The sequence below is a fragment of the Indicator indicator genome, chromosome 15, assembly GCF_027791375.1.
Source record: "Indicator indicator isolate 239-I01 chromosome 15, UM_Iind_1.1, whole genome shotgun sequence".
Classification (NCBI taxonomy): Eukaryota; Metazoa; Chordata; class Aves; order Piciformes; family Indicatoridae; genus Indicator; species Indicator indicator.
The window spans coordinates 19836780-19862496 of NC_072024.1; the positions used below are offsets into that span (position 1 = coordinate 19836780).

Genomic DNA, 25717 nt, shown 5'->3' on the forward strand with positions numbered 1-25717 from the left:
TGGAGTGTGAGATTAGTTCTTTGTGCTTTTCTTAAGGCCCTGTGTGGGGATGAGAGTCCCCCCCATTTCCTGCTGTGATGGTCGATGGCCTCCTCAGGAACTCTTGCAGGTATCTGCTCCATCTCTTGCAGCCTGTTGGATATTCTCCACCAGCCATCTATGTGGTAGTAGTCTTCTTGCTGAGCTGATTCTAGGTTCGTTCAAAACCGGTTGGTGTGTGTCAGGTCCTCTGACCATGCCTGAGCTGGTAGGAGAGATGTGCCCTATAGGAAGTGTGACGCCCTTACCTACCCAACCGCTTCATCTTTTGTGATGATAACCTCTGGAGAAGTGGCTCAGGGGCCTCATTCCATGAGAAGACCACCATGTGCTCAGTTGTCTTTGGGAAGCCTTCACTTCCTTGTGGTTTTTGTCTGGTGTATTGCTGTCCCAGCCAGGTCAGGCAGTGGGAAGGACGTGAGCAGCAGGGGAGTAGGCTTTCTGCTGGTGCTGGCATCTCACACCAACCGGCCTCCCATCTGTCCTGTGGTTTCCAGCAGTGTTCTGCTGCTGCTGTCTCTTTTGCCTTTCACTTGAGATAAGTTGTCTGCAACTGACGGTGGTCAGATTAGGCATCTGCCTCCTGGATGCTCTGTAGCCAGAGGTGATTGTGCTCAGCTCATAATGTCTGCTGCCCGCAGCCCGGTACCGCAGCATGAGAGGGGTCAGCTCTTCTGCATCAGTTTGTTGTGGAAAGGCCCATCAAGGGATGAGGATGTGCTAGTCCTTGAGCACTGCCTCTCAGCTTCTCTAGAGTGTGGGTTTGAAGGTGAGCAACCAAATCGCTAAACCTTGGGCTTGGTTGCCTGCATGGACAGGCCCTCTGCCCACATCTGCAAGCCCATGGTGTGCAATACACGCTTTCCTGGCTGCAGCACAGCAGGTCAGCTGCTTCTGCTGTTGTGCTGCCCTGAAGCTCTGCAAAGGCAAGAAGCAGTGGGGATTTCCCTTCCCACACAGTCTGGCTCCAGGGTCTCTTGGGACAAGCCTGATGTGCACCACAGGAACAGCTGCATGCAGCTGGAACAAGCTAAAATGGAGCTGTGCTCAAAGGACTGGGAGCCAGTGCTTAGAAGTTGGGCTGGGATTGCTCTGGGAATTTGGAGTCACTTCTCTCTCAGCTTGGGATAAAGGAGTTGGTTCAAGTCTTCTGTGCTCCTGGAGACTAAGCTGCCCCTGCTAGGTCCATGTTTCTGTCTTCAAGTCTTGCATAACCCATTGCCCACTCCTTACCCCACATTATAACAGAGGACTGTGCTAGGTGGAACTGAGATACCAGAGTGGGCAATATGGCTTCCCCTGGCTCTGTCCTCTTCCATGAATCCACCTGCTCTCCTTTGAACAGGCTGTGAAGAGGAACATGGGGTGTGTACTGATCCATGGCTGAGTTCAGTCTGGAGGGAAATAAAGGCTGGGGAAGTGAAAGAAATAATGCCCCAAAAGAACACAGGAGGGGGAGGAGAGCTGTGATTCAGGGGAGCAGAGTGGGCAGGGATGGGGAGGAAGCAAGTGAAAGAGAGCAGTAAAGTGAGGGAGAGCTGGAGATGTTTCTTGACAGAGTGTGGGGACAGCTGAGCTGTGTAAGCAGGAGGGAGTGGGTCAACAGGTAGCAGTGTGTGTGTGCATAGCTTCCTTCAGTATGATTTTTGGGGGGTGTATTGCTGGCCCCTAAATCAAGTCTGAGAACACCAGTACCAAAAGCTGGAACTGAGAGGAGCCAGGTTCATGGGTCAGAGGAGCAGAAGCATCTGTTGTGCATCGAGCTGTCAAGATAGCAGGTTTAGAATACTGAAGGTTTCTTGGGACCTTCATTCTGGCAAGCTGGCATCCACTGATGTCCCAGCTTGACTTCGCTTGCCTTGGAAGGTCACCTGTTACTGCTGTGCTCTGTCTTGGCTTTGTTTGATTCTGTGCTGTCTCCCTGCTTGTGGCTATCTCAGGATACTGTGGCTCCAGAGCAGCAGAACCGTGGTGGTGCACATGGAAAAGCAGGAGGGTCTTGTATCTCTGGATGCTGTATGTCAGGAGGAGCTGAGGAGCTCTTGCTCTGTTTAGTGGAGGTAACTCTTGCAGTTAGATCAGAAAGCTGAAAGGAAGAGGGTAGCACGGCAGGTGGCCCTCTGCCCATTGCAGGGAGGCCTGACTTGGGTGTTGTAATTAACGAGCTGATTGGCTTTCCTGTGTTTAACCAGGTTCCCAGGACTCCTAGGATGAGGCTGTTGTGAAGGACTGGCGGATCCCCTGCCTGTGCCACGGTGCCTGCAGACTGCCTGCCACCCCCTTTCCTGCTGAAGCACTGTTGTGAGGCTGCCAGGAAGAATGACTGTTGGATGCCTACTGCAGCCCCCTTTCCTGGGGAGGACTTGGCTCCCTATGCTGCTTCTGGCAGCCTCTGCTCACTGCCACTGGCCCAGCGAGCCAGCAGAAGTGGTTCGGGACTGGGAAAACCAGCTGGAGGCCTCCATGCACTCGGTGCTGTCGGACCTGCGGGAGCCTGTGCCGGCTGTGGTGGGCATCCCGGACAGCTCTGCTGTGGTGGGGCGCTTCTTCAGAGTCTCCATCCCCACGGATTTAATTGCTTCCAATGGAGAAATCGTCCAGGTGAGAAATGCCATTCCCTGAGGCTCCTTTTTGGTTGCATTTTTGCAGGAGTCCAGCCCCACTGGTGGGCTGGGGTGTGAGGGTTGCTGCAAAGCAGCCTCACGGTTTGGTAGGACTGTGGGAGAAGGATTTCTTTAAAATAAATAATGGAGTTCTCATCTTGTTACAAAGGTCCTTTCTCATGTAACAAAGAGAGGAGACTTCTGAGGGATGACTGATCATGCTTGCTGGGTTTATTTAAGCTGTGCAATGCTGGCCCCTGGAACGATGGGCACGTTCATGAGGAGATATAGCCTCAGGATCTGAGGAGCCACAGATTCCCTGAGGCTCAGGGAGTTTGCTCTGCTGTGGTAACAAAGTATTGCTAGACAAATATGCCTTGTTCTGCCTGCCAGGCTCGGGGCTACCTTTGACACAGTCTCTCCTGACCTCATCCCAAAGTCCTCTTGGGAAAGATGGGAGCCTTTCTCTTTGACTTACTTACCCTCATGCTGCTGGCACTGCAAAGACCTCCAAAGAGAGTTGTGGAATTGGTCCTGAGGGCAAGAAAGTGTCAGAGTAGCTCAGAGGAGAGTAGACACACTGCTGAACACAAGCTTGCTCATCCTTCCTTTCCTGGGAAGGTGCTGAGACATTGTCCTTCTTAGCATCTCTTTGCTTGGATCATATAGAGTTCAGAAAATTGTGGGTTTAAAGCAGAGTTACCTTCTGGTCTTAGATTGTTTTTTTTTTCAGAGAGGAAAACTGGAAAAGAGTTATAAAAATCCAATTTTAGAAAACATTAAAAAAGACCAAACACAGCAACCTTCTGGTGCGTCTCAGAAGATCAGAGGGAGATGGGGTGCAAGTCAGGAGAGAGTCTGACATCTCCACTTCTCCTGAAGTCAGATTTAGTTAAGCCCTGTCTACTGTCAGACAGCTATCTCAGTCCAGGTCCATGATCTCACTGGCTCCAGCAAGGATACTGGGCCCATGGTGTGCCAGTGGTAGGCAGAAAATCTGAGGAATGCATCTGTTATGGACAGTCAGATGGGGAGGAGGAAGGTGGTGGGTGAACCCCTGGTGAGGAGTTGAAGAAGGGGATGGGCTGGTTTGAAAGCAAAGGCTGAGACATTTAGCTGCCTGTGGCCAAGGGGACTGGCCTGAACGGGTGGTGTTGGTGCCTGCCCAGTTTTACCCATGGCCTCTTCTCTGAGCATGCAGCACCTGTACAGCACTGGGCTTCAAGAGTCCAGATGGGCACAGTGAGCCTAAGATCTTATGTTATGTAAATAATAACTTTGGTTTGGGATTTTGCATCACAGTGGCTTGTTCTGGTGCTAATAGCTACTTTGACGTCAGGAAGCAGTTTCACAGCTTCCTCCATCTCCTTATCCTGGCACCAAAGTCATCTGTGATAGCCCCAGCAGCTGCAGGAAAATCCTGATTGATAGATTATTTCCACCTCACCTGCTAGCTCTGAACAAGACCTCTGCTACTTTGGTGTGGAGGTGTCTGCTAACACCAGCAGGTGCCTGAAGAGCCCCAAATGAACTGGGCTGGAGCAGGACCAAACATTTGCTGGTTGTGTGTAGTTCAGCAAACGCTGGGAGCGATTTCCATGCTCGTCCATGGGCTTGCCCAAGTGCATGTTGCATCTGTTCACCTTGAAATTGATTTTAGGAGTGTACTGGGCTCTAGGGCACTGTTAGCAGCCTGGTGTGTCTAGAAGGTCTCTCCCTGGCAGAGGAAACATGTCGGCTGCTGAGCACAGCTGACCTTTGTTGCAGGGATCTCATTCCTGGCTGCTGAGAACTGCGTAGGCACTTCTGGATGCTGGGGTGCATTTTTCTCTTACCAGAAAGTTTCAGGGCACGTTGCTCAGATTTTTTTTTTTTTTCTTTCCCCCTCCCCCTCAGGCTGCCTTGTATTTCTCAGGTGGAATAGGAAAAGCCTAATCCTTCTGGATCTTGCTAACTGATGTACTTAAACCTTAATGAGAAAGAGTAAGGGCTGTGCCCCGTGAGATGAAAGAGTGGGTCAGAGTTTATGATGAGATGTGATTGCCTATACTTAGCTCCCTTCAGTTTCAAAGAAATTGGCTGTAATTTCATTATTTTTTTTTATCAAAGCTGACAGCTGATGTCTCCAGACTCCCAGGAACTTCTCATCTGGAGCCTGAGGAAGATGTTACTGCTTCATTTCTAGATAATTCCTGCTGATTATTTCTAGGCTTGGTTTGTATTGTGGCAGGGATGGCTGTGAAGCTACTGCTCAGATCATCTCCCTGCTCGATAACAGATTCAAGCCAGCTGTAGACAAAATACTTTTCGCTGCAAACTTGGTTGTGGGATGGAAACAATGCCAGGCATCTGCAGCGTGACAGAGGAGTGCCTGGCAGGCGTGTGCTCCTGCACTGATACGCTGTGTGTGTCAGCAGGTATGTGCTCCTGTGAGCAACCCCCATGATGCTTCACAACAGGTGAGAGAGAGCTTCTGGTCATGCACAGAAGCAGGTTTGTTCTCCAGCTGCCAAGGAGGACATAGAGAAAAGGATTAAAAAGCCTACCTCTTGTTTCCATGTTGCTTGGAGCCAGCTGCCAGCAAGGCTTTGTGGCTGTTGTAGCTCATGCCTGGCAATCAGAAACTCCCTTCCCCTGTGCCTTGTCCTGCTGAGCAAAGGCCTTGGTCAGGCATTAACGTGCCCTCTGAAGGGTAACTGCAGCCTGCAGGTGTTCCACATGTTGAATTTGGAGGAAGTTCAGTTCAGATACTGACCTCTAGCTTCCTCACTACAGCAAGGCTCCTCACTGCAAGATTGCTCTCCTGGGGTCTGAAGGTGTCTTGGAAATGAACACTGTGCTATGCCTTCCCCAAAGGGTTAACATCAGCTGCTTGCCACATTTGGCACCTTGGTGATTTTACAAGGGTTGGGTTAAAACACTCAATCTCTGCATATTATGCAACAGGTAGTGTGAGGGCCTGCAGGTGCCCACCAGCTCCTGGCAGAGGCTGGCTGGGAGCAGTGTAACAGTTGGGCATCAGTGCTGGTAGCTTCACCACAAGCAATTCGTTGGCTTCGTGATCTGCTTGCCCTGTATCTACTGAAGGCTGTGGAGTCTGACCCCTTACCTCCCAGCTGTGTCCCGTTGTTGAGGAACAGATTATGCAGGGGCCAAAGACCAGGTGGATTTCCTGTTCCTGCCACTGCTCCAGAACTTGGCTGCTCTGATTAAAAATGCAGCTTCTAGCCTAAATTTAGAGATGGCTAGAAATATTTATATGTGCTGCCCTTTAGCTTTAAATCAATTCTACCTTCATAATATTTACTTCCTTTATGTATTTATAAGTGACAGGCATATTCCTCTGACTTGATTTTATTAGGTTAAGCAAGCCAGCCTCTTTAGTTTTTCTCATAAAATAAACTTTTTTTTTCCCTCTGCTCATCTTTGCAGCTGTCTTGTGCACCTCTTCCAGCTTGGGTTTGTTTTTCTTACGCTTGCATGACCACAGTGATACAAAATGCTCTAGATGAAATTTTACCAGAGCCTCCTATAAAGGCATCAAAACTTCCTTTTCTCTTCTATAAATAACCTTGCTTGATACAATTGTTTGCTTTTCCATGTCTGCCTTACTTTGGCTCAGACATCTTTGCCATCAGCTGAAATACCCAGGTCTGTAGGGTTTTCTTCCTGCTTCCAATTGTTGAGGTCCCAGAAGAGGATGTTAGCTAAGGTGCATCATGGTTGATTTTTGAAGTGCTGATATTGGTCTCCAGGAGGTCTGCTAGTCTTGTGTCTAAGGCTGTCTCATTTTTCTTGTATGAAAACCTATGCCTCCTATTGTCTGTCCAGATAAGGATGCAAACAATCAGGTGAGGACATTGGTGCTAACACTGACAGCACCTCTGGCAGCGTTTGGGACGGTGGCTCTTGCACTAAGTGGCTCTCCACTCATCCCACCAGTAATGAAAACCTGCCAGAAACTGGGAAAGTTGACACTGGCCTTGGCCCATAAAAGAATCCCCACACAAATGAAGGCAGTCGCAGGGTAATGACCTCTCTCCTGTGTGCAGGATGTTGAGCTGACATGGTGCAGAAACTGTTGTAGAAAGCATCTGGCACCTCCAAGGCAGAGAGAGGACTTCCTGACTCTGGCTGTGGGCTGGAGGCTGCAGCAGCGTTTCTCCAGGCTGGAGGCAGTGGAGAGTGGGCACTTGGGCTGGAAATGCCTCTCCAGAAGCACCAGGCACTGCGCTTGGGTCTGAGTCTTAAATACAGCCATCAAGTGTCCCCTGGGCTGCAGGGATAAATCCAGTGCCTTTGCACATCCAACATTCTGAACACATATGGCCACAGTGCACAAAGCTGTGCGATGCCAAGGCACATCCTTGCACAAGCAGGTGATTTGCTGTGTCTTCCTTGAAGGTAATGTGAAGCTGCTGACCTACCTTCATGATGTTAGCTATGGGATGGATGCTGTGGAGCAGATCTGCCACAGGTTCATTAGCTAGTGCAAAGGGGAACCTTTCAGGTGAGCACAGCCAAACCTGACAGTTCTTGGCTGTACCTTGCCTCCTGGTTGCTTTTGGGTTGAAGTGCACAGCCTCACCAGGGCTTTGCTGGCAAGACAGATAAAACATGTTGCAGGGGCTGCAAGAAGCTGTCGCAGAATGCAAACATAGCTGGTGGCCAAGTGATTACAAAACTGAATTAATTCTCATAGGTGCAGCTATGCAGTAGGTTTGTAGGTTGTCAGAGCACTGAATATTAATCTGGGCAAAAAAGGAGTCTTGCTTTCCAAGCTGTAGCCTGGTTTTCCAATGGTTGTTCTGTTTGCTGCCAGTTTCAGTGGCTTTTATTGAACACCTTTGCTCTCATCAGACTTCAAGGATTATGTTTTATGAGCAGGATCAGCAGAGACCAGGTTGTAAGAGTCCTGACATCAAGTACCTGCTGCCAGGGCTGTGCCTCATGTCTCCACCCTGCTCTGATCCCAAAACAAAGGAGTAGATGTCAGCAACCAGCCCACCGTGCCAGTACAAACTCCATTTTAGGGAAGAAACGCTCAAAATACTGCACTTTTTTTACAATTTTTTTTTCTCTTGCAATGATCCTTATTTCAAAGCTTTTTAACTGCATGAGAGTTTTATTAAAGTGTCATTTCTCAGAGGAGGGAGACCAGCAAAAAGCACTCCCGAAGGCCTGTGTCATCAAATTGAGTATCTTGAGACTCTGTGTCAGTGCATTCGATCTTTGCCTGATCCCTGGGGTCCTTGGTTGTCTTGGACCAACCAGGAAGCAAAGCAACAGCTGCTATTTGCGGGAGACTGCGCAGGGATAAATGGCAGTGCCTGGAACAGGTCCAGGCAAAGGATGACTTGGGCAGGGCTTTGCTGAACTGCCATGCTGCAATCTTAGTGATAAGATTGACTGATAAGATTTTTGCTTGGGGGGGGGGGGGGGCTGGGGAGGGGGCTGCTTATCTTTTTCCTGCAGCTAGCCAGACTAGGGGGAATTTGGCATTTTCAACACACGCTTAGTAACAAGCTCTGAATTTGGAGGAGTGGAAAATGTGACTCAATCTAATTATAAACTGCCTTTTCAGACGGGATGGGAAGGTCCTTGTTTTGTCCTGCTCCTAGGGATCGTTGCTCTGGGCGTCCGGGGAACCTGAGAAATGCAGCAGTAAGGAGAATCCTGCAAAGGAATTGACCTGAGATTGCGGGACCCAGCTCGCCTTTCCTTGCCCTACTCTAGTGCCAGCTTTCCAGCAATCTGCTGATGGCAGGGATATGTTGCCAGGGCTGGTGAGCTGTGTGGCAGCAGCACTAAACCCCCAGCATTTGGCATCCCTGCTGTGTGGTATTTTTGCTTCCCTTTGGCCTTTCGCTTACAAAAAGTTGCACTGACAGAGGATCCCAACTGAACTTTTATTTCCTAAGCTGTTTGAGGCTTTTCCTGCCCTGTCCTCACCCCCCAAACAAGGGAAAGAGCAGGGTGTGGGCAGCCTGTGCTGACCCCAGCCCTGGTGCGGGCGGGCTGTGCCTTCCCGCTCCAACAATGAGGCTAAACAAACCCTTCCAAGCTGCTTGCATGGACTGATGAAAGGAGGATTTCTTGGGACACTCAATGTTTTGTAGTGACCTCCCAGTGAAACAGCTGTTGTGTTCCCTTGCCCAGGCAGAGTGGGACACTGAATAGTGCCCTTATAGCAAACACAGAGGCGCATCTGGAAAAGAAGCCGTCACGGTAGGAGTATGTGAGGTTGGCATGAGCTGGGTGTAGCTGCTCAGGCCACGCTGCTGCGAAGCCATTTTACTGGTTGGGGAGAAGTTGGTGAGACAAATCCACTGCTCCTCAGGCAGGCTCCGTCCACAGAGCACAGCCCTGCGCTTGTATCTGCTAAGGAGGAGGGGGGGGATGAGGCTGCGCTTGCCTGCTCAGTGCTGGAAAATGAGATTGGCAGCACACACCGAAACCTCTCATTTTCATGGGCACATAAAAGTACAGCAGGTACTTCAGGTAGCTTTTCTGCCTTTCTCTTTCAGGGACTGAAGTTTGAGGTTGAGGGCCAGGACCTGCGATACAGCCTCTGTAGCTTTGCTGTCCCTTAGCTCCACATTCTGAGGCTGAAAGGTTTGGTTTTGTAAGGCAGCAGCTTCAGTGCACGGAGATGTGCAGGAGGAGCTTTGTAGGGCTTTAGCTGGGACCAGCCGAATGGAAGAGTTAGTTTAACCATCCTGACCTACCCTGTGCACAAAAGAAGCGCCAATTACCAGCTATTCCCATGTAGCTTTCGGTCTCTGAACAGAAGTGGTGAGCTCCTGCTGGTAATGAAGACTCAGGTCACTGAGGCTGATGTATTTCTGAGAGCTACTGAAGTCTCCGGGCTGTTTTTAGACTTTTCAGGGGCAGATGTGTCTGCATGAAATGTCCTGGAGCAGCTTGGTTTTGTCTGTGAGTTTCTGTGCCTTCCATCCAAGGCATGCAGCAGCTCAGAGGAGCGCTGTCTGCTGAGGATACCCAAAAGCTCTGGCAGGTATTGCAGCCCCTCTGTGGGGAAGCACATGTTCTGTGATGGTCTCTCTCCTCCCTGTGCCAAGGAAGCACGACTTCCCTTCCTTCAGACCAAGCTTTCCCATAGCACAGCACTGTGTAGTGTGGCACCCAGGCTGTGCCTGGTGAGCAGGAAGCTCCAAGAAATGCTCACCCTTCTTTCACCACTGTTTCTTGGGCCTTGTGTTTCTAGGAAAGGTCTGTCTGATGTCCTAGTTTGCAATTCTAATGTATTTGAGAAAAGGAAGGTGGGGGAGTAAGAGTGGATGCTCCTTTTGTCATCATGTGGTTGCCTCACTGTGAGGGCTGTTCCTTGGAGCCAAAGACCTGCAGGCATTGTGTTCTGAGGGTTGTCCAGCTCCTGCCTTGGACACTGTGTTCTCTGACCCGGTGCAGCACCTCTGCTGCAGCAGGACCTGCCTGGGTCAGTGGTACCTGGATAGCTTGACCATGTGTGCACCCCACACCTGCAGTCACTGGCTCCATCTTTGTGTCAGTGAAGAAAAGGAACATTCCCAGTGGACCCATGGGCAGAGGGAATCCCAAAATGAAGATTCCATGGTCTGACTCAGAGCTTGCAAGCCCCATGTGCTCATCATTTCTCTTAGCTTCCCTATCAGTTGTTACCAGCACTGCAGATTGCCACAGCTCTAGGGCAGATTTGAAACCAGTGTCTTTATCACCACTTGTTCAGCCCGTGTGGGACAAGGCAGTCCAAAATCTTCCTGCCCATGCATCGTGTTGGAGGCTGAGACCGCCTGTTGCTCTGCTGACAAAAAACTGCCCAGTGCTGCTGCCTTAGGAGGGGGTTAAGATGAAGCTTGGGCCTTAGGCAAACAGCTCAAGTTTGACTCTGCAGTTGTATTTGCATTTGAATTGCGTCTGGGTTTCCATTTTCCTACCCCTGCCCGCTGGTTAATTGCTTTCTGAAGCCTGGGTGCTGCAGACTGGGTTTAGCACCATTTAGGTCAGGTGGCTGAGCACAGTTCAGCTTGCCTTCTGCTCAGATGCAGAGAGGACTCTGCCAGGGTATTCTTCACTGCTGGTCATGTGTGTTAGGGCAGTATTGAAGGAGCAACTCCTTAAGGGGAGTCTGTTGTACAGTAAATTGTGTTTGGTGATTATATTCCAGAAGAAATCCCTGGCACAGAGTCTGTCTCTCAGCAACAGCTGGACATGGGGAGGGGAAGGGGCAGTGGGAGTTCTGGAAAGGCTGCAGGATTATTCTTGCTCACCCCTGCCCAGAAGCAGTCAGGGATGTTTTAGGACTGATTTGAAAAGATGCAGGAAGGAGCTGAGGCCCCAGCTGCTGCTACCCATGAGAAGATCTGGCATCACAGACTGTAAAGATCCCACCGGATACCTCTAGATATCCAGGAGGATTTCATAGTGGTGTGCCAAAAGAAACCTACGGTACCTGTCTCCTAGCAAAGGATTTGCTGCTTCCTTTTTGGAGGATTCATTGGGAGGAGGACTAAATACCTGGAGGATTAGAGGCCACTCTTGTAGGCAGGAATGCAGGTTTTGCCCGAATTCCCTCAGAGGCATCAGTTTTGCTCACTGCTCCTTTGCTTATCTTTGTCTTGTTGGCTACAGGGATTTAAGATCTAAGTTTGGGGGGAAAAAAAGGGCAGCTCAAACTGAGCTATCTTCTTTCATAAGCTGACTGCTCTTGGCCAGCCTAAAAACAACAGACCACGTATATCTGAAACGACTTTGTGAACAAGGTCTTCAGACCCAGCCAGGCCTCTGCATGTATTTAAACTCACAAACATGGCTACTTTTTTAATGGTCTTCAGTACCCTGCCAGGCTTGTGTATAATCTTTAGCCGATAAGCATTCATTTACAATTATCTCAAATAATGAGAGAACAAAGACAGCCTTTTTTTTTTTTCAGCTTGAGCAAGGGAAGAGTTATTTTGAAACCAGACCCCTTGAGGGAAATGGCAGAGCTTAAAGTTCATATTTACTGCCTACACAGAAAACGGGGAGATTTTTTTTTTTACATAAAAACTAGAGATCCAAAATCATTAACAAATAGCCTTTGAAGCAATATTTGCAGGAAGCTTTGCTAGAAGAGAGTGCAGGGCTCCCCACCACCATGAACAGCACAGTGATCATGAGCAGGACAGACCCTCGCCGAGGGCTCGGCTGGTTGAGTGTTCATTTAGGAACAAGTGGCTTTATTCAGCCCAGCAACTGCTTCATCTGCTCTAATCTTGCTGGGCTCTTCCTTTGCTACACAGCTGAATATTGCGTCCAGTTTTGGGCTCCCCAGTTCAAGAGGGACAGGGATCTACTCAAAGGAGTCCAACGGAGGGCTACGAGGATGATGCAGGGACTGGAGCGCTGCCCTGTGAGGAGAGGCTGAGACCTGGAGCTGTTTAGTCTGGAGAAGAGAAGACTGAGGGGATTTAATAAATGTCTATATCTGAGGGCTGGGTGTCAAGAGGGAGGGGACAGGCTCTGCTCAGTTGCACCCTGTGATAGGACATGGGGTAATGGATATAAACTACAGCACAGGAGGTTCCACCTTAACATGAGGAGGAACTACTTCACTGTGAGGGTCACAGCACTTGAAGAGGTTCCGCAGAGAGGCTGGGGAGTCTCCTTCTTTGGAGACTTTCAAGACCCATCTGGATGCATTCCTGTGACCTGCAATAGATTCTATGGTCCTGCTCTGGCAGGGGGGCTGGACTTGATGATCTCCAGAGGTCTCTTCCAACCCCTAACATCCTGTAATCCTGTGTGCTGCCAGGGCAGTGGCATCAAGTGCTTGCGACTTAGTGCCTTCCCAGACATCTCCCAGCGTAGGCACAGGCATCTTCATAGGCATAATTCACATCAATTTGATTTTCTTAATCACCTCTTGCAGAACCCTTAGAAGCAGTCCACATCTCATTGTGGGTTGCGCACAGTTGAACTAACCCAGCTCTTTAAACCAACTTTGAGTGGGTTTATAGATGTTTTGCAGCCATCACATCCCTGCTAGAACAAGTTGTCCCAGTAGGTGATTGCCTGGCTTGTTCTTGTTTTGGTTTGTTTTTTTTCAGAAGAGCCTAGTCTTGAGTGTGAATCTGTCTAGCTGCAGTTCCATTTTCCACTTGTGGGCCCTGAAGAACATGAGCTCACACATAAACTGTAGGCTAAAGAGGAGTTTTCAAGCAGAAATATTCAGGCTGGCTTTTTACACTCACTTTGCTTTTTACACTCACTCCCCTGTGTGAGTTTGGGCTTTCAAACACAGGAGCACAAATGATAGAAGAGAACCACCTCATGACACAAGATTAAAAGTGATGCTTGAACATCTCCAAATCATGTGCCATTCCCAGGGAGGAAGAAGAGGAGGACAAGGAGGAGGAGGAGGGAGCAAGCAGAAAACCCTGGCTGGCAGGAAAGCTCTGCATGGAGTGTGTGATCCTCTAATTAAGGGCTTTCACAGAGTGCACAGAAGCAGGAGATTTGTTCCAAGTGTAGCCTGAACTTCCACGTTCAGCATGCATTTCACTGCTCACTATTCAAGTTCTTGTTCTTGATTAAGTCTCAGTAACACTGTGTCCGTGTCCTGTCTCCTTGTGTTTCTGTTCCTAACGTGTGCCCAGCCCAGCCCTGCCCTTCCTCCTCCTCAGTGGGCAGGTCAGTGGCTAATTTTGGCACAAGGGCATAAAGAGTGGCACCATTCAGCTCCTGCTAATGTTAAGTGCTGGTTTGCACAGGGCACTGCCCTGGCAGCTCAGTTTTTGGCAGGTGTGATGAAATCACCCTTTTTCAAAGCAACACAAGTGCAGGTCAGCCCTTCTGGCTGGGCAGGAGCAGGTCCAGCTTTGTTCTCTCTTGGCAGGAGAGATGCCAAGGAAGGACAATTCAGTCCTTTGTTCCTGCAGGAGGGAGGCTTGGCTCCCAGTGCCCTTCCAGGTGAAGGGCTGCTGTTCCTTCAGGCTGGCTGGGGTCAAAGCAGCTCCTGTTCTTGCTTCAGTGCATGGAGCAGCCCTGCCAAAACCAACTGTGTTCTGCCAGGCATGTGGGTAAGCAGCAAGGCCAAGTGGAAGAGTGTTACTGTCTGGATGCCTCAGTTCGTGGGGGATACAGCAGGGTGTAGGGGCCATGAAGTGGCTTTCTCTGGCCTGTGTAAGCAGGAGTCTGAATTTCCTGCTCTGGGATGTTGCTGCCGAGGAGTTAACCAAAAGCTGTGCTAACAGCTTTAAACTCTGCTCTATAAACTGTACCCAGTGTGTGTCTCATGATGTGCTCTCCAGCTTGTCCAGGCTGGCCAGAAACAGGCCTGGTCCTGTGCAGAGGAGAGGAATGAGGGTGTTGCCTGTCTGGTCATGGCAGAAACCTCTGCAGCTCTTGCACAAAAGCTGCTCTTCCCAAAAGATTTTGGGGTCCTACCTTATCCTATCCAAACCCTTCAGTAGCAATGAGTCTGAGAACACCCCCCCACCCTGGCCCATCCATGTGCTGTCTGAATCCTGCCTGCAGCTGGGAAGGTGGGAGAGGTATCCAAGATTCTTCTGTTCAGCCCTGTAGCACCAGGCATTGCTCTTGTCCATTCCAGAGGTTTTCCCCCCGAGCAGGCCCTACGGCTGGGGAGGTCTGGTGAGTCCAGCCCCATCTCTGTACCCACTGCCAGACATGAAGGCACTCGTGCCAGGCAGGTTTCTTTGTGAAGCTTCCTGCCCAGCTCTGTGTTTGGATGAATTATGAAATACGTATGAGCTTTACAAAACTGCAGAGTAACCACAGCACTTTTTTGGGAGAGCTGGTGCACAGCTCCATGTTGGACTGCAGTGAGCCCAGAGCCTCAACCAGGCTGCTAAATGCATCTCCACATGCCCCAAAGCATCCCGTTTCCTCTGAGTGTGGGGGAAGATGCCTTATGGTGAGCTCTGGACAGCACGAGCACTTTCCAAATGCCTCCAACCCAGGGAGGTGGCAAAGCTCAAGTTACTTGTCCTGGGGTACCTGCAGCTCTGGGAAATGTCACAGCCCGCTGAGCTGGCAGTGGTACCCCTTCTACTGTGCAGGCCGAGTGGCTCTGCTGTGCCTTGTGATGGGAGAGCAGCCATAACAAATGGCTGTACTGCAGGTGGACGGATGGACACCAGGGACTGGAGAGGTATGGGGGTTTGCATCCACCCTCAGCTACAGTCCACAGCAGGAGGTGGGAGTCCCCTGGGCTCTGGCATGTGTGGCTCTCCCCTACATGAGTTGGGGAGCAGCTTGCCAGGGTGTCAGCTATGCTGGTGACATTTCAGAGAAAACTGGAGTCTTTTCTACATCAGCGAAATGGCTAGGAGACCTGCGGGGTCTGCACATGGGCTGACTAGGAAGGAGACCTAGTCGGAAGAAGAGGGCAGGCTCAGCAAGCACAAATGGGTAAACTGGGGAGAAGCAGAAGACAGTGAGTTACTGCTGGCTCCTTCCGCTGGAGTGCATGGAAATCCCATGGCTGAGTGCATTGCCCCTGCTGCTGGGCTGCACAAGTGTTGCCACTGACTTAGAAGAGGGAGCAAATAAAGCACTGGAGTCCTGAGGCGCCTGCAGTCTGAGCCAAAGCCACCCATTGCTTGTAGTCTGCAGAAACAAGTTCTGATAGGAAAGTTAAATCCCTGCTGTAAGGTAACTCTGGGTGCAAAGCCAGGCTGGCACACCTCCCTGTCTGATGTCCAGCAGTGCCCCAACCCGGGAGCTGTGTCCCTGCCTGCCCACAGGGGCCACTGCAGTGCTTGGGTGACCAGATGTTGAGTTTGCACCCCCCCCTTCATCCCCAGCTTGCTGTTTGTCTGGCAGTGCAGGAGGACATGCCATGTAGCTCTTGGGATTTGCTGCTGTGCTCCAACCAGGCTGGAGACTCTGACCCACAGTTTGCTAGCTTCTGGCCCCTCTGGCTCAGCCTGACTGCTGGGGGCAGTGGGACAAAGCTGAAACTTAACAGAGAAAACGTGTGTTCCACTGAGCTGCTGGAGCAATGGGCTTGTGTGTCGGTGTGAGCTGAAATTCCCCCCCCACCAACAATAACCAGGCTAGCTCAGTCTGGAAGCAAATGAAAAGCTGTATTTACAAGCAGAATCTAAAATCTACAATGAAATGCAATGAATATGTACAAATATACAAAATTCACAACATTCACAAATATATACAATCAACAGAAAAAGCACAACCGATCTCCCTTTGCTTCCCCCCAAGGGGACCCTCCCAAAGGGGCCTCCCTCTCCCAGGAGCTTCCCCCCCAGACCCCCCTGGACAGAGAAGCAGAGTTAGTTAAGCAGAAAGTTGTTAACTTAGCTGCCAAGGTCAGTGTGTTATCTTCAGCCAGAAGAGAAGAAGAAACAGCAGCCAGACAGCCCAGCAACTGCCCCCACTGCCGAACACAGAATGTGCCGAATGCCTACTTTGTTTTGGGAAATAGTTCTTAAACATTTCTATCTATCCAATGGAAGTGTTTAGAACAATCGTTATTTTGCTTTCTTACACCCAATAGTGACTTATTTACATTCTTTCACTTTCTCTGTTCTGAACTTTGCAAGGAAAAATTAAAAAGACAGTTTCAAACCATCACAGTCCACCCCTTCTAAACAATTCCATTGGCTGCTACTATCATTTATCTAATCTAAAATAATATCTACAACAATAGGTGAATAAAGACCATAGTCCATTCCGGCTATCTCAGATGTAGATGATTCAAAAGAGTCAAATCACAGGAAAAACAGCAAACAGCTTGTTTCCTCGCAGATGGAGCGAAGAAAGGAACAGGGACTCTCAGGTGACTCAGGGCTCTCAGGGTTCGTGCACCGTAGATCTCATGAACTCTCCTCTTGGGTGCGATGCTGTATCTGCGCAACAGTCTGAATTTAACCTCTCTCAGCCAAAGTTAGATTTCTTTGTGGAATACACTGAATTTCACCATTTTCTTGCATCACCCAATAGGTGTGACCAGGACCTTCAGCAGAAACCACCCCTCGGACAGGTTTGGCCTCTCCTGAGGGAGAAAATACCCAAACAGTTTTGCCTAACAGATTCTTTTCTCTGATAACAGGAACTCTATCACCTTCCTCCTTTCGCAACAAATCTGATTGGGCAGGTCCAGCTCGATTCACTGAACCTCTACTATTCACCAACCAGGTTGCTTGTGCTAAATGTTTCTCCCAGTTTTTCAAAGATCCACCCCCCATGGCTTTGAGAGTGGTTTTCAGCAAACCATTGTAGCGTTCGATCTTTCCTGCAGCTGGTGCATAGTAGGGAATGTGGAATATCCACTCGATGCCGTGCTCTTTGGCCCAGTTTTTTACAAGATTGTTCTTGAAGTGAGTTCCATTGTCTGACTCAATCCTCTCTGGAGTTCCATGTCTCCACAGGATTTGTCTCTCCAGGCCAAAAATGGTGTTACGTGCAGTTGCATGAGGAACTGGATAAGTTTCCAGCCATCCAGTGCTTGCCTCTACCATAGTCAGCACATACTGCTTACCAGATCGAGAACGAGGTAGAGTGATGTAGTCAATCTGCCAGGCTTCACCATACTTGTACTTGGACCATCGGTCACCGTACCACAAGGGCTTGATCCGCTTTGCCTGCTTAATAGCAGCACAAATGTCACAGTCATGGATGACTTGTGTGATAGCATCCATGGAAATGTCAATGGATCTGTCACGAGCCCATCGGTAGGTTGCATCTCTGCCTTGATGTCCTGACGAGTCATGGGCCCACCGAGCTAAGAACAACTCACCTCGGTGTTTCCAGTCAAGATCAGGATCAGGATCAGAGTTTGTGTCCACCTGGGAAACTCTTGCAGCTAGATCTGCCTGATGGTTGTGTTGTTGTTCCTCAGTAGCTTTGCTCTTAGGAATGTGAGCATCGATGTGTCTCACTTTCACTGGGATTCTCTCAATGCGAGCAGCAATGTCTTGCCACAGATCTGCAGCCCAGATTGGCTTTCCTTTCCTCTGCCAGCCATTCTTCTTCCAGTCTTTCAGCCAACCCCACAAGGCATTGGCTACCATCCACGAGTCGGTGTAGAGATAAAGCTTTGGCCATCTCTCACGTTCAGCTATGTTAAGAGCTAGCTGGACAGCTTTTACCTCTGCGAATTGACTGGATTCTCCTTCTCCATCTCTCGCTTCTGCAACTCTGCGCGTTGGACTCCACACTGCAGATTTCCATCTCCGCTTGTTCCCAACAAGACGACAGGAACCGTCTGTGAACAAAGCATATCTCTTTTCATCATCAGACAGATCACTGTAAGGAGGAGCTTCCTTTGCACGAGTTACTCTCTCCTCTGGAGGTTTAGCACAGCTTGTGCCTTCTGGCCAGTTTGTGATCACCTCCACCAAACCAGGCCTTTCGAGATTTCCCATTCGAGCTCTCTGTGTTATCAGAGCCATCCACTTAGACCAGGTAGCATCTGTTGCATGATGTGGTGAAGAACCTTTGCCTTTGAACATCCAATTCAGAACTGGCAATCTAGGAGCTAGAAGAAGTTGTGACTCAGTTCCAATCACTTCAGAAGCAGCTTTCACTCCTTCATAAGCAGCTAAAATCTCTTTCTCTGTTGGAGTGTAGTTTGCCTCTGAGCCTCTGTAGCCACGACCCCAGAAACCAAGAGGACGTCCTCGTGTCTCCCCTGGAGCTCTTTGCCATAAGCACCAGGTTGGACCATTGTCACTCGCGGCCGTGTACAGAATGTTCTTAATGTCTGGACCAGTTCGGACAGGTCCCAGACCCATTGCTTGGACTACCTCTCGCTTGATCTGGTCAAAGGCTGCTTGTTGCTCAGGACCCCATTGGAAACTGTTTCTCTTTCGAGTCACATCATAGAGAGGTTTCACAATCTGACTGTATCCAGGAATGTGCAGTCTCCAAAATCCCACTATGCCTAAGAAACGCAGAGTTTCTTTCTTGTTGATGGGATTTGCCATGGTGGAGACTCTGTTTATCACATCCATTGGGATGTGACGGCGACCATCTTGCCACCGCACTCCCAGAAACTGGATTTCTCTGGCAGGTCCTTTCACCTTGTCTCGCTTGACAGCGAAACCAGCTTGCAAGAGAATGTCAAGGATTTTATTACCTTTCTCGAAGACTTCTTCAGCAGTCTCACCCCAGACGATGATATCATCGATGAACTGAATGTGTTCTGGAGCTCCACCTTTCTCCAAAGCATCATGGATCACTGCATGGCAGATGGTTGAACTGTGAATCCACCCCTGGGGCAAACGATTGAATGTGTACTGAATGCCTCTCCAGGTAAAAGCAAACTGAGGCCTGCATTCCTCTGCTATGGGAATAGAGAAGAAAGCATTAGCAATGTCTATGGTAGCATACCATTTGGCCTGCTTGGATTCCAGCTCATATTGGAGTTCCATCATGTCTGGTACAGCTGCACTCATGGGTGGAGTTACTTCATTCAAGGCACGGAAATCAACTGTCAGACGCCACTCTCCATTCTGCTTTCGCACAGGCCAGATTGGACTGTTGAAAGGTGAATGAGTTTTGCTGATGACCTTCTGACTCTCCAACTGACGAATCAAGTTTTGAATGGGCACCAAAGAGTCACGGTTGGTTCTGTATTGTCTGTGATGCACAGTTTGAGAAGCAACTGGCAGCTTTACATCCTCTATCTCATGTTGTCCCACAACTGCAGATTCATCTGAAAGCTCAGGTCTAATGGACAACTTCAATTTTCCTCCATCAATTTCTACAGTTGCTATTCCAAAAGCCCATTTGTAACCCTTAGGGTCTTTAAAACGCCCTTCTCTCAGAAAGTCAATTCCCAAAATACAAGGTGCATTAGGACCTGTTACAATAGTATGTTTCTTCCACTGCTTCCCAGTTAAACTTATATCAACCTCTATCTTAAACAACTCTTGAGATCCACCAGTGACTCCCTGAATAGTTATAGATTCTCCCTCTTGATAATTTGATGGTATTATGGTGCACTGAGCTCCTGTGTCAACCAAGGCCCTGTACTTCTGAAATTTTGAAGTGCCAGGCCACTGGATGTACACATCCCAATAGATTCTGTTATCTCCATTATCCCTTACCTCCCCCTGGCGGAAGGCAGGGCACCCCTAATGGTGGGGATTACATCCACATGTACAGCTGGCACAACGTCCAGCACCAGAATTAGGATCACTGTTGGAGCTATCAGAGTTGTTCTGGGAAACTGAGGAAGCGACAGCTACCCTCCTGGTATTGCTACCTCGGGATCTGCCCCTCTGCAGCTCCCGTAACCTCTTGAAAAGATCAGAAGTTGGTTGACCATCCCATCTGTTCATGTTCTCACCAAACTGATCACGCAGAGTTATCCAGATACTGCCACGTGATTGCCTCTGCTGTCTGTTTTGGTTTGACCTATTCTGGAATGGCCTTCTTGGAGCACGTCTGTTCCTAACAGCTGAAACTTGTATCCATCTGGAGGAAGAGGAATCAGAATCATTCCCCTTCATCAAGTTGGATATGGAGGTTTTAAGTTCCTCCTTCAGCTCTTTCATGCAATTCTCCATCTTTCCAGACAGAGTTTCAATGGCTGAAACCAAAGAAGTACGTGCAAGACTATCCTCCAACTGCCTCATTTGGTCAGTGAAATGGCCAACAGTAGGAGGTGCTCCACCATAATTTCTTGCCACAATCCTGCTTGCCAGAATAGTAGCATAATTAGGAGGAGCAAGCTTAATGAGCTTTTTGGCAAGGCCTGTTCCAACAGGAATTTCATCAGGATTCAGAGTCTTATGATCTCCATACATTACTTCTCTCACAGCAAACTCTCTCAGACGCTTGATTCCCTCAGCTATTGTGGTCCAAGGCTTAGGGTTCCATGGTAAATCATCTCTGCTGGGGTACCTCAGCGAGACTGCCAGTAGGAGGCGTGCCCACAGAGAAACTTTACCAATGCACTTGCCTAGGTGCCTGTCTATGCCTGTATCCTTTGAGAGCATCCCCAACTGAGAGGCTGACTTGTCACCTACCACCAATGCTGGGGCTCCCATATCAAAACACCTGGCTAGCCAAGACAGGACTGGCTCATTATCTCCTCTGATGTAATCCTTTCTCACATGTCTAATTTCCTGTCTGGGTGCATTAGCTGACTGTATGTCATCCTCATCATCATCATCATCATCATCATCCTGAGGTCGCTGTCCCCATAATCCTATTTTAATCCTCCGTTGAATTTCTTTGAGTTCAGAGGCACTACCAGCAGTTGCTAATCTACTAGGGTCTACATCCTGACCTACATCTCCATCATCCATGTGGGGTCTCAAGAGGTCTACCAGAGTTTTAAGGCTAACCCTCTCTTCCTCATCAGAAGGATCTTTCTTAAGAGAGGGACCCTGAGTAGAAGGACCCTCATCTCCATCTGCACCATCTCCTGCAGCATCTGCATCTCTTCCTGCAGCTCCTTTGCGCTTTCTGCTTACAGTGGCCACCAAATTTACTGGCTTGGTTTTCACATTCACAGCAGAGTTGGAAGAGCAAGTAGCCTTATGTCTTTCTTGATACAGTGCTATCAGTAGCCATATGATTATTCCAAGAAGCAACAAATTTAAGATTAAGGCTAGTACAAGATATCTAGGGTACCACTGGTTCCAAGGACCCTCTGTAGTTGTAAGAGGAGTAACAAACTCATATGTGTCTGCTAGCAGATCCATAGTTGAGTTACCATAGCTTCTTAGCCCAATAAGACCATAACAGAATTCACCAACATTCAGTAACTTGTTCTTAACCCAAAGAAACGACTTATATGCCACATATCTCACAATCTTGTCTATCATGCAGGAAACAGCCCATCTGTAGACAATCACACTGATAACAGAGGAAATAAAATTACTCAAAATCCAAAACAGCTTCATTTTGCTTCCTAATCTGAGCAGAAATAAATCACAAGCAATCGAGCCCCACGTTGGGCGCCAAAAATGAAAAGTGTGTCGGTGTGAGCTGAAATTCCCCCCCCACCAACAATAACCAGGCTAGCTCAGTCTGGAAGCAAATGAAAAGCTGTATTTACAAGCAGAGTCTAAAATCTACAATGAAATGCAATGAATATGTACAAATATACAAAATTCACAACATTCACAAATATATACAATCAACAGAAAAAGCACAATCGATCTCCCTTTGCTTCCCCCCAAGGGGACCCTCCCAAAGGGGCCTCCCTCTCCCAGGAGCTTCCCCCCCAGACCCCCCTGGACAGAGAAGCAGAGTTAGTTAAGCAGAAAGTTGTTAACTTAGCTGCCAAGGTCAGTGTGTTATCTTCAGCCAGAAGAGAAGAAGAAACAGCAGCCAGACAGCCCAGCAACTGCCCCCACTGCCGAACACAGAATGTGCCGAATGCCTACTTTGTTTTGGGAAATAGTTCTTAAACATTTCTATCTATCCAATGGAAGTGTTTAGAACAATCGTTATTTTGCTTTCTTACACCCAATAGTGACTTATTTACATTCTTTCACTTTCTCTGTTCTGAACTTTGCAAGGAAAAATTAAAAAGACAGTTTCAAACCATCACAGCTTGCAAGGTGTGAGCAAATGAGGGAAGGAATGAGACAGCAGGGCTGGGAGAGGAAGGAGTGGGAAGAGGGCAATTATTGAATCAGCTCTGCTGTATGGCCTAACTTCACCCTCAGCTTTGTAGCTGTTCACATGACTTCAGCTCCCCTTTTGCCCTTGGAGAAGATTAACCATTTGTGCTTAGTAGCTGCACAGCAAGTGGTAGAGAGATGGTGCCTGCAGGTGCAGGTGAGGGACCTTTGTGACCTCCCATGGCTCCTAAAGTCCTCTGGGGCCAGTGTACACTGCAGAGCTTGTCTTTGCCACCATGTGGAGAAGACATGAGCTGCCCTGCACTGGACAGGAAGTTCCTTCCCCAGTTGTTATGCTTTGGACTTAAGTCCTTAATCCTTTAAATTAAGCGTTATTGCTGTTAGAATCTGTCCTAGTCGTACTTCTAAAAGCATCACCACCTTTTTTTTTTTTGTTTTGTTTTTTGTTTTTTCCTTCTTTGGTAGATCTCTGAAGCTGGGAAGGACTCCTTGCCTTCTTGGTTACACTGGAATGTGGAGAGCAGCTCCCTGGAAGGGCTGCCCCTTGACACAGACAAGGGCGTCCACTACATCTCAGTGACCACGCTGCAGCCCTTCCCAAATGGGAGCTATGTGCCACAGACCACAAACGTCTTCTCTGTTGAGGTGCACCAAGAGGATCACAGCGAGCCTCAGTCAGTGCGAGCGGCCATCCAGGAGGCAGGCGACGCAGCGCCCTTCGTGTGCAGCTCAGAAGAGCCGGTCACCATCCTGACTGTTATTCTGGATGCTGACCTAACAAAAATGACACCAAAGCAGAGGATTGAACTCTTAAACAGAATGAGAAGCTTCTCGGAGGTGGAACTTCATAACATGAAGTTGGTTCCTGTTGTAAATAACAGACTCTTTGACATGTCAGCCTTCATGGCTGGACCGGGAAATGCAAAGAAGGTGGTGGAAAATGGAGCCTTACTCTCATGGAAACTGGGATGTTCTCTGAGCCAAAACAGTGTCCCAAACATCAGCAAGGTGGAGGCTCCAGCTAAGGAAGGAACCATGTCTGCCCGTCTTGGCTACCCTGTTGTTGGCTGGCACATTGCTAACAAGAAACCTCATCTCCCAAAGAGGATGCGACGGCAGATCAATGCCACCCCAACTCCTTTGACGGCCATTGGGCCACCCACCACTGCGGCACAGGAACCACCAACCAGGATTGTCCCTACCCCGACATCACCTGCCATCGCACCTCCCACGGAAACAACAGCTCCACCTGTCCGGGAGCCCATACCACTGCCAAGGAAGCCAACAGTCACCATCAGAACAAGGGGCCCCATCGTCCAGACGCCCACACTGGGACCAATCCAGCCAACCAAGGTAGCAGAAGGTACCGGCACAGCCTCTGTGCCCATTCGCCCCACGATGCCCGGGTACATAGAGCCCACCACAGTGATCACACCACCCACAACTACCACCAAGAAACCCAGAGTCTCCACGCTGAAGCCAGCCACACCATCCACAACAGATTCTTCCACAGCGACAACACGAAGGCCTACTCGAAGACCCAAAACACCCCGTCCAACGAAGCCTCCCAGCACCACCAGATCCCCCATCTCCAAGCTGACCACAGCCTCCCCTCCAGGCCGAGTACGCACCACAGCTAGTGGGCTGCCTCGGCCCTGGGAGCCAAACGAGCCACCGAAGCTGACAAACCACATCGACCGGGTCGATGCATGGGAGGGCACCTACTTTGAGGTGAAGATACCATCAGATACCTTCTATGACAAGGAGGATACCACCACAGACAAGCTGCAGCTGACTTTGAAGCTGAAGGAACAGCAGATGATAGAGGAGAATTCATGGGTGCAGTTCAACAGCACCAGCCAGCTGATGTACGGCATGCCAGACCACAACCACATTGGGAAGCACGAGTACTTCATGTACGCCACCGACAAAGGGGGGCTCTTTGCTGTAGATGCTTTTGAAATCCATGTCCACAAACGCCCACACGGGGACAAGTCTCCAGTGAAGTTCAAGGCCAGGCTGGAAGGCGACCATGATGCGGTGGTGAACGACATCAACAAGAAGATCATGCTGGTGAAGAAGCTGGCTCTGGCCTTTGGTGACAGGAACAGCAGCACCATCACAGTGCAGAACATAGCCAGAGGTTCCATCGTCGTGGAGTGGACAAACAACACGCTGCCCCTGGAGCCCTGCCCCCGGGAGCAGATACGGACTTTGAGCAAAAAAATTGCAGATGACTCTGGTGGGCCAAGCCCAGCTTTCTCCAATGTCTTGCAGCCTGAGTTCAAGCCTCTGAACGTGTCAGTGGTTGGCTCCGGCAGCTGCAGGCACATCCAGTTCATCCCTGTGACAAAAGACAGGGTGATCTCAGAGGCCACGCCAACGGTGGCAGCAGGCAAAGATCCCGAGAAGAGCAGCGAGGATGATGTGTACCTGCACACTGTCATCCCTGCCGTGGTGGTGGCCGCCATCCTCCTCGTGGCTGGCATCATTGCCATGATCTGCTACCGCAAAAAGAGGAAAGGGAAGCTGACCATTGAGGATCAGGCCACCTTCATCAAGAAGGGTGTACCCATCATCTTCGCCGATGAGCTGGATGACTCCAAGCCTCCACCGTCCTCCAGCATGCCCCTCATCCTCCAGGAGGAGAAAGCCCCACTGCCCCCACCGGAGTACCCCAACCAGAGCATGCCGGAGACCACGCCACTCAACCAGGACACCATCGGGGAGTACACGCCACTGCGGGACGAGGACCCCAACGCGCCACCCTACCAGCCTCCCCCTCCCTTCACAGCACCCATGGAGGGGAAAGGCTCCCGTCCGAAGAACATGACCCCATACAGGTCCCCGCCGCCCTACGTCCCTCCTTAACAAACGGGAGGTTCTCGGGGGGAGAAGGGGCCTCCAGCTCCACGCCAGTGCTGTTTGTGGGCCGGCAGCCCCCTCGCCAGCCAGGAACCCCAAACCCCAGCCCGCTGCCCAGCAGGCCCTCCCCAGCTGCGCCTGCCGCACCGGAGCGCTTGCGGGACTCGGGGGGACACTTGTTTTATTTTTGCCTAACAAGCTTTGGTTTTATTTTATTCATAGAAGAAAAAAAAATGTTTCTTGGCTGAAACACCTTCCCGGCGGCTGGGCTTCTGGCTCGGGCCGGGGGGGCGGGCAGGGAGGGGGGACGGAACTGGGATGGGCCGGGGTGGGAGGAGCAGGCAGCACTGGGGTAGCACTCTGGGTCTCTGCTGTTTGCCTTTAACACTAACTGTACTGTTTTTTCTATTCACGTGTGTCTAGCTACAGGACGTAACATGAAAGGTAGCCTAAAAATAATTAAATTCAAGGGACTTTCTGAAGTCGATGTTTTAAGTTTTTACATTTAATCTGCTGTTTTACCTAAACCGGGATGTGTAGTTTTGGGGAGGGGAGGCAAGGCAAATGCTGTGCTGCAGGCGAGCTCCAGGGGCCATTCAGGGGATGCCCTCACAGTCAGCCAGCATCCTCCTCGGGGAATCA

At 49.7% G+C, this 25717-nt stretch overlaps 1 protein-coding gene across 1 annotated transcript; it reads left to right on the top strand.

Annotated features, from left to right (window-relative positions):
- The first annotated feature begins 2358 nt into the window (after nt 1-2358).
- Nucleotides 2359-25081, top strand: DAG1 (dystroglycan 1). The gene is made up of 2 exons (XM_054387406.1): nt 2359-2640; nt 22676-25081. The coding sequence occupies exons 1-2, from the start codon at nt 2359-2361 to the stop codon at nt 25079-25081; spliced, it is 2688 nt and encodes an 895-aa protein (XP_054243381.1).
- The last annotated feature ends 636 nt before the right edge of the window (nt 25082-25717 follow it).